Source organism: Sciurus vulgaris (assembly GCF_902686455.1).
Source record: "Sciurus vulgaris genome assembly, chromosome: X".
NCBI classification, from domain to species: Eukaryota; Metazoa; Chordata; class Mammalia; order Rodentia; family Sciuridae; genus Sciurus; species Sciurus vulgaris.
This window is the reverse complement of record NC_136471.1, coordinates 101,879,478-101,888,562: the sequence shown is the minus strand read 5'-3', so window position 1 is coordinate 101,888,562 and position 9,085 is coordinate 101,879,478. Positions and strand designations below refer to the sequence as shown.

The 9,085-nt window shown below is 40.8% G+C and overlaps 1 protein-coding gene across 8 annotated transcripts in view; it reads right to left on the bottom strand.

The window, feature by feature from the left end:
* Positions 1 to 273: 273 nt before the first annotated feature.
* Positions 274 to 9,085, bottom strand: part of CASK (calcium/calmodulin dependent serine protein kinase) — a 358,268-nt gene continuing 349,456 nt past the window's right edge. For all 8 annotated transcript variants that reach the window (XM_079122840.1, XM_079122842.1, XM_079122843.1 and 5 more), the window contains 2 exons: positions 4,568 to 4,651; positions 274 to 836 (listed from right to left, as the gene is read on the bottom strand). In XM_079122840.1, coding sequence (XP_078978966.1) covers positions 660 to 836; positions 4,568 to 4,651 — 261 coding nt within the window. In that variant the 3' untranslated portion in view covers positions 274 to 659. The remainder of the gene's footprint in view (positions 837 to 4,567; positions 4,652 to 9,085) is intronic.

The window sequence follows — 9,085 nt, the reverse complement described above, 5'->3', positions numbered from 1 at the left end:
GACTGTCCACATGCATTAAGAGTCAAGACCCAACTTCAAATCTCTAAAAGGTTTACAGGGTGCTTCAAAGAGACAGTATCACATTATCTGGATGTTACATAAAGGACTTAAAAAAAATACTATTCTAAAAAAAAAAGAGAGAGAAAAAAGGCCTTTAAAAATTTATGACTGTTTTGTAATCACTAGACTAATTATTTCAAATAAATAAAGGAAAGAAAGATATTCCAATCCATAAAATCAGACTCTAAAAAGAATGTAGTGTTCCACCCCCAGTCAAGGTAACAGAATCATTGTTTATTATTATTAAAATAGATTATAGAAAGCAGCATCTATTTTGTGCAGTTTTTAGGGGCCTTGGAAATAAAAAGCTATGATTTCCAAAAATATAACATTCCAAAGGATTGAATAATACATACATTTAAAGATACATTTTATTAAAGTTTAGGAGAACTGATTAAAAAAGATACTGTCTCTTTAAATTAGTGTGTAATTGTTTTTCTCCTTCTATCTATTCGGACATGACAATAATTATAAATGTAGGTCACACTACAACTAGGTAGTCTCTAGGGACCACGACCTGCTGACACAAGGCCCATAACAAAGAGGCTTTTCCATGTATGAGGTGGCTCCCAGTTATGCTCAGATATCTGGGGACAGGCCTAATAGACCCAGGAGACCGGGACCCACTGTGGGGCTGTGCACACGAGCTCAACGGCTTCCTCCAGATGTCTGATTGTCTCATCAATTTCATTGTTGATAATTGTGAGATCGAAGTAGTGCGCGTATGTTCTCTGTAAGATGTCAGACTCCTTCTGCAGGCGCTGGAGAGATTCATCCTGCAAGGGGAAGCGTGGAGGGCAGACAGGGGAGCAGGGGAGAGCAAACAGAAGAGAGAAGTCAGCTGGATTCTTTCTCTTTTCACATTTTTGTTCATCCCAGTGTCAGAAACGGTCAAGGACCAACCTTGACGTGCTGCATCTGGGCATGAGGCCAGGGTGGCGCCATGACAAAGGAGACCACCGTCCCTGTGACAGCAGGGTTACAGATCTCCTGCTAGCATCCGCAATGGCTCAACATGCAACAGGGGGCTGGCTCCATGACAAACCAGACAAAACAACAAACACATCACCCCCACCCAGGCCTAGCTGTATTGGTTCCGGGTCAGATGGGCTGAGGCCACGCCAGGCGTGAGTTACCAGTGGCTGCCGTTCTTCCTTCCTTCCTTTAACATGGGCCCGCAGGAAGCCATCCTCACACTTGGCACAAGGGCTGCCATGACAAGGCGCTAGCTCTTAATCCCCACCCGCTTGGTCCCTGAAGCTCCCTTGAGCCACACCTCGGGGGCCCACCTGTGTTTGCACCAATAAGCCCTGCCTATGGATGACAAATTAAGTTGCATTTTTTCCTTTTCTACTTAAAGGTTCACCATGTTTCAAAAATTCAATTATGTATAATGGCCCTGATTCGACAGCATCAGATGCCAGAGGCAAAAGCTTTTTGGATGTTACAAATAATGGCTGGAAGAAGTCCATTTCCTAAATAAAACAGCAGCTGGCAAGCTGGTCTGCATTGGAAATGGTCAAATGTCACTTTTTGCATGTAGTCACATTTCTCATGGAAACAACTCGGAAGGAAGAGAAGCTACGGAACGCTAGGCAGGCTTGCTGCAGTAAAGGATGTTTCCTAAACCATAGCTGGCTACAGATTTTGAGAACTTTCATCAGGTTGGGCCACATCAGGGCGGAATTTAGGGTCCCGAATTCGTCATATGAAAATTGCTTTTTGCTGGCAGGTCTTTTAAGACAGGGATCTCTTAAGGGCCAATGGAAAGAAGTCTGCCTTTATTATCTTCACAGCTTAAGTTTGGTTATACTGAAGTTTTCAAGGCCAAGTTCAATTGAAACTAGGAAACTTTATGAGTCAAATTAGCCACACCTACTCTCCCCTTGCCCTGGATGAACACTGGGTAGGTGAACAATCTGCTTGAGTTAAAATACACACACACACACACACACACACACACACACACACGCACACATATATATATATACACACACACACATTTAAAATTATATATTATTTAATTGACATAAATATATTTATTTCATTAATTTCCCTCTTTCCAATTAGGGCTTAAACTTGTCTCCGGTGCCTTGTCATTGTTGTGCTCCAGTGTCAAGCATAGAGCCTTGCACACAGTAGGTGCTTAGTAAATACTGTCAAAAGAACAAACACCTAGCTGATAACTGATTATCACAGAATTTTACAAGTATTAAGTCTATAATCAAGAGACTGAGCAATTCTATTAGAAAATGGGGGTCTGGGACAGATCTCCAGAGAAAATAAAAGAGGGACCCAGGAGCTATGGCTGCCCAATACTGGCTTAGGACCCCCTCCTCTCCTCTTCTCTGATGGCCCTCTGTTGTTTACAAGAGACCCTTCCCGATGAGACTGCAGAGAGGCCCAGACAAGCCTGTGCTCTCTCTGTGGGTACAGCTCTCTGGAAAGGGCAGCAGAAGCAAGATAAAGAGACTTGCTTGATTCTACCCCAGTCCTGCAGTGGGGACAGGCTTCCTGCCCATCAAGACACTCTGACATGCGAATGTTTTGTGCTACCTGTTTAGTAGTCTTCTACAGGAATTTCAAAGTTGGACATGGCATGCTCTGAATGTCAGTGTTAATTACTATGGTGTAGATAAGACCTCAGTTAATCAGCCTCCAAGGGCCTATCAACACATGTTCTGCTTGCACTTAAAAAAATGTAGTATTTTTCACTGTGGGTCTATTTTACAATAGACACAATGCAAAACCCCCATTTTAGGAAACCTGCATTCACCCAAAGACAGAAGCACTTCCTGTACAAGAAGGAACAATTCCTATGAAGTCACTCTCCAGGTTAGGAGATTCTTTTTTTTTGCGGTGCTGGGGATTGAACCCAGGACCCTGTGCATGCGAGGCAAGCACTCTACCAACTGAGCTATATCCCCAGCCCCAGGAGACTCTATTTGACTATACAGTGTTGGGCTTCAAAAACAGGGATGATGATTTGTTCAGAAAGTGGGGCTGATGAAACCATTCAAAAAAATACACGTGTGGCTGAGCGTGTTAACTTTTTGATGTAGTTCTCTTTACAGGAAAATAAAACTTCCTCTTACAGATCTTTTAAGATGAAATTCTATTTCCCAGTTTCTTCCTTGACAACAGCTTGTCTGCATGCTGGACTCACACGTGAGCAGGGTTCAACTCAGTGAAAACAAATGCCTTTATTCTAACAGCAGAAAGCAAGGATTTGTGGGACCAAAATGTCTACATTCTACATCTATTAAAAGAAACAAAGGCTATATTTCATCACCTCCTAGCTGGTACTTACAGGCAATTTTCTGCACCATTTTGGCAGCTATGGAAAATTAGTAACAGGGCAGGAAAACAGGCAAAACAAAAACAAAAACAAAGCAAAGATGATAATTCAAGAAAAATACATGGTAACCAAAGGATAAACGCTAACCACAATGTGGATTTCAAACATGCTTGTGTATTGAATAAGATGGGAAAGTTGAATTTTACAAAGGAATAGGTGAAATGACAAAAAAATGAAGACTGAAAATATGAGTAAATAAGGTCCATCTACATATTTAACCTTTCTTAAAGGCACACGAAGTGAGAATTTCCAAGCCTTGATTTAACTGTACTATATGCTTAGGTGCATTTAGGCCAGTGTTTACTGAACACAGCCAAGAGTCCTCTGGTGGTTTCTAGAACTTGCAAAAGTTCTTCAGGATAACTTTGTACAGCCATATCCCCTTCACTAAGGAAAGGATGGCAGGTAGGCACTGTTCCACTTACCAGACATGTGATACTATCTGGTCAGCAAGAGAAAGCGTTCCTAGTGGATCTGGGAAGAAAGATGGCACACCAGTTCTTGCACACACCATCTTTCTAGAAGCTGCTGACTTGAGTTGGCTTGAGAACTGACAAGAGCTCTTTTCTTTTTGTTTCCAGTGCTGGGGATGGAACCCAGGGCCTCATGCATGGCTAGGCAAGGGCTCTTCCACTAAGCCATCTCCCCAGGTGGACAGAACTCATTTCTAAGTCTGATAGTCTCTAGAGGCCTCTGCAGCCCAGGTAATAAGGTCATGGATTCCTTACAGGTTTCTTTAGGTCAAGAGTGGGCTGGCAGCCCTGGAGAGCATGAGCTGCCTGGGAAAACTCCATCCTGGGGGACTGATGGGGTTTACCCTTGACCTTTAGACGTGACTTATTGATAAGGCCATAGACTGACCATTCTTTTCCACATCCTGTTTCACCAGAGCTGACATTTGCTGCAAATGTAGACTGATGTGCTTCCAACTGTGCTGCAGACCAAGGCTTGAATATGTTTAATGATTCTGATCTCTGAAGTTCACACTTGGTGTCACTTCATTCCAAATACTGACTGCCCAGCATCAACAATAAAACAGTTTCATTTAGTTATCTTAATTAGAAGGGGCTTTGGTTTTGAGTGCGTAACACGTGTGGATCCTTACAATGGGGCATGCTTATTTGGGGGAAAAAATAGATTCATTCGTACCTCATTTAAACCTGGAGTGATAGTTGGAGCAGCGATAAAGACGACAAAAGGAGCAAACTCCGCAGTTCTCAGGACCTTCAGCGCCTGCGCAAAAACAAAACAACAACAACAACAACAAAAAGAGACTTCAATGAAGATATAAGTATGTGACTTTCAAATGAGTCTATAAAGAATTTACATAACTGAAAAATTCAAGCTCTTGGTTCAAATTTTTGGCAAGGAATTAAATGTACCAATTTCATAAGTAATGTTATATTACTTCTTATCTTCTAAAGGATGAATGATAGTTCTCAGGAAACAAAAGCTGACAAACGGGACATTTTTCTTATGGATCTCATGAATCAATTGGCTTTATTTCCTTTCACAAAAGTTAACATGGACTATGTTGGTTAATGTTCATTAAGACCTGGTTATTAGTTGGAGACTGAAATTTAATTGATGGTCTATGCATCTGGGGGGGTAATGGGCCTGCAGATCAGCTTCACAGCAATCCAGAGCCTGCTTTGCTACATTTGAAACTGTAAATTACTAACCAATTATAGCAAATCCTGGCTACTATAACTGTGTGGGCTGCATTCACACTTACATAAGGCTTTCTGAGTTGCCCTGGTGAAAGGACCTGATAGGGTTCATGGGACAGGAGGACCTTGCCCAGGGCTGGAGTCATGGACTCATAAAGCCCTGTTTTTTTTGTTTGTTTGTTTATTTTTAGTTCTGTAACTAAAGACACTATGTGGCTGTGGGCAGTGCATTGACCCACAAGAAAACGTGGCACTCAAGGGAAGAAGGAGCTCTGAGGCCTCCTTCACTTCCTTTCCAAAGCATCCCAAACCTCTAACTGCACCAGCCGCTAGTCTGCATAGATGTATTGCAAAATTGCAATCAGATGCAATAAGAGTTGATTCTCCTGTGGGATCACTGCTTTAGCTCCTCCCCTTGGAGGACATGATGCTCTTGGAGGTTATAAAGGCCCCTCCAAGGACAAAACCTAATACACCCATCCAGGAACCCAATCCACAAGTTAATTCATATGCATCAGGGGTAAATATCTTGCTGTTCTTTATATAAGAATTTAACATATCAATTTTGTTAGCTACATATTTTGCTTTTTAAAATTATTGTTTTTATTTTTTACAGTGCTAGAGATGGAACCCAGGGCCTCCCACATATCTTGCTTTTTAAACACTCTAAATATGTTTGCTTTCCCCTATTCCTGTTACTCCCTCTTTTTCCTGGCTTGCTGTAAGCACAATTAGACTGGTTGCCTGTTTCTAGTTTTGCTGATCTCCAACTATATACTCCACCCTGCTACTAAATGGTCTTTCTGAAGTGCAATCCCATTGTCCCATGTTCAAAATCCTTCAATGGCTCCCTTTTGGCCATAGTATAAAAAAAATGTATCCTCCTTAGCATGACGACCTGGTTCTGCCCTCACCAACTGGCCCATGCTGTCACATATTCAGCCTGCCTCTGTGCAGTCTCCTCTGTGGACTGGCTTTACTGAACCACTTTCAGTTCTAGAAAGGGTCAGACTCCAGCTTCCTGGCATTTTTACTTACAACTCCCTCTGCCTGGACCTCCCATTCCCTTGCCCCCTTCTTTGCTCTCCTCTTTGTGTGACAGAATAATCCTTCAGAACTCAGTCCTGATGTTCTTTTCTCTGGAAAGTTCTTTGTGAGCCCTGAGCCACTCCCCTGTGCTCTTGAAGCACCCATAACGCTGGAAACATTAAGCTCTTGGGGACCTTGTGGGCAGGGACTATGTCCTGTTCAGTTGTCTCTCTCATGCCCAACATGAAACCTGTCATAAACTGCGTTTATGATCCAATTAAAAGGTCAAAACAATAAATCTAATTTGCACTAGATTTCTCTGGTCTTTGGAGGCAGGTTTAACCAGAGAACATGCTGCTACATGCATGTAAGAGACGAATTTGGTGTGAAACATTCTGGCTTTCTTTTTGACTGTTAGCCCTACTTTCACTGGGATTCTATTTCTGAATTTTGGTCACACAATATCTATTGGTAGGATAAGGGAAACTGGCACACTGTCTTATTTGTCCATGAGAGTTCTTTAACTGTTGAAGTCATAGTTCGGAGTCCCCTGGTAAGAAATCTCTTCGAACTTGCACATGTTCACTTTTGAAAAAGGTAACTGGCAATTTCTTTTCTGATCTTTTGTGACTGGAGACTTTAGCAAGGAACTAACATCATGAAAAAGCCAGTTTGAGCCTAACAGGAACCTTCCCTTAGAAATGTCCTGTTTGTCAGTGTTATCTTGGGCCTCTCTTCCTTCTTTCCTGTGCTCCTGCATCAGGTAAATACAGGGTCGACTGGGAACGGAAGGTTTTCTTATCACCCACCCCCATCACACACACATACCCGCAACTGAGATGGGGGAAGAAATCCTACTTGCTATATCCGTAAACAAATGAAGGTTGTCCTGCCTTTACTGTAGGAAACCATCAATGAAGGCCAAGTTCGCCATATTGCCAAGAGTCTTTGTGTCAAGAATGTTTGGAATCTTGAAATCTTTGGAATCTTGATTCCAAAAAAAAATAAAAAGTTTTTTTTTTCCCCTGGTTGCCAGGAAGTTCAGAGCCAAATTTAATGTTTGTCACAGTAAATTACAGTAGCTCCTGTGGTTGGCATATTTTCTTTCTCCTCTTTATCATGGCTTCAATTTTCTATTTCTGTCCTCTATTATTATATTTTCCAAAATTCTGAGGTGCCTCAAGCCTTGACTGTGATGTTCTTGTCTAGTGGGTATCATATCTTTAGCAGAGTCACCACACATTTCCTTGTTCCTGAAGGTCTCTGTCCCCACCCTACTTAGGTGTCTCAAGTGGGCACCATTTTGGGTGCAGTTTCAGCCTGGATGAGGTTCAGAGTCACTTCAGGAACAGGAAATGAAACTGCTCACAAGGATTCCCCTCCCTCAGGCAGTTAATAGATGACTTAAAGACAAACTCTAAACTCTCTTCAGCTCTGACTCAAGAGGAGATGCAATCTCTCTCTCTCTCTCTCTCTCTCCAGAGAAAGACTGTTAGCCCTACTTTCTCCGGAGAGAGAGAAAGAGAGAGAGAACTCTCAAGCACACACACTCTAGAAAGATCACTGAGAACACCATATTCAAATAGTCAAAGTAACATTAATTCAACAGTTACTTCTTTAGTTCTCTTTTGTGGAGTAAACTGATTTTATGGTTCATCTATGTATGGCCAAGAATTAATCTCAAGTTACCATCTTCAAGGAAAATGCAAACTCGTTTGACCCAAGTATGATGCAGATCTCTAGAAGATTAATTTGGTTTACAAAGTTAAAAAGTATACAAGGGCAGGCAGCCAAATAATTTTCCGCAAAAATCTAAGGGTTTAGGGGAGAGCACAGTGACTTCAGAGAGGAAACCAATTTAACAAAATGGTGTCTGGTTCCGAACCTGGTTGCCAGGATGTTCAGAGTCAAATTTGTTCATCACAGTAACTGCAGTACCTCCTGTGATTCTCATATTTACTTCCTTCTCTTTTTCATGGCTTTGATTTTCTATTTTTGTATTTTGATTTTCTATTTCTATATTTTCTATTTCCTATATTATTGTATTTTCCAATTATTTCAATTATGTCTTTTCCAATTATTGTATTTATTATATTTCAATTACTATATTTTCCAATCATTGTATTTTCTATTTCTATTCTATCTTATTGTATTTCCAAAATTTTAAGGTATCTCAAATCCCAACTATGATGTTTTTGGGTATAGGGCCTTAAATCTTTAGCAAAGTCACCATGCATTTCCTTGTTTCTGAAAGTCCTTGTCCCCATACCTCATTTTGCCATTTATTTATTTATTTTTAAATTTATTTTTGCCCTACTAGGGACTGAATCCAGGGCCTCGTGCATGCTTGGCAAACACTTTCTCATTGAGCTACATCCTCAGCTCCTGGGAGCTGCCTTTTGATGGCAACCTTCCCCTCTGTAGGCAAAAGCCAAAGCCCAAATATTCTGCTACTGTTAACTTTTAACACTGTGAACAGATAAACTGGAGTGAGGTTAACTTCTAAAACCATTGCATTAAGCTGTCATTACACACTGGAGAGATTACAGTTTCAGCTTTAGGGACACAGATTACTGAGTCATAACTATTTCCATGAGAAATAGGTCCTCTATTTTTTTTCTCAGGTTTACTGCCTTATAGAGTTCTTTAAATATTTAAAAAATTTGGTGAACCATCTTGAAGATTCTCAGGGAGGAGGTTGGGATTTATTACAAACCAAACCAAACCAAACCAAACCAATACAACAGTTTAAGTTCAAACCTCAGTTTCAATCACCTATAAACCTTGGTTGAGTTACTATTACATTAAGCCTCGATTTCTTCATTTATGAAAATAGATACTGATTTCTATTTCATAGGATTACGAGGATTAGGTAAGGAGTAATAATGCTTAATGAAATATAAAACATTATAATATAATCTATTATTTTAAAATGTCTTTACCATTGTCCTGTAGGTCTAGAGTTGGA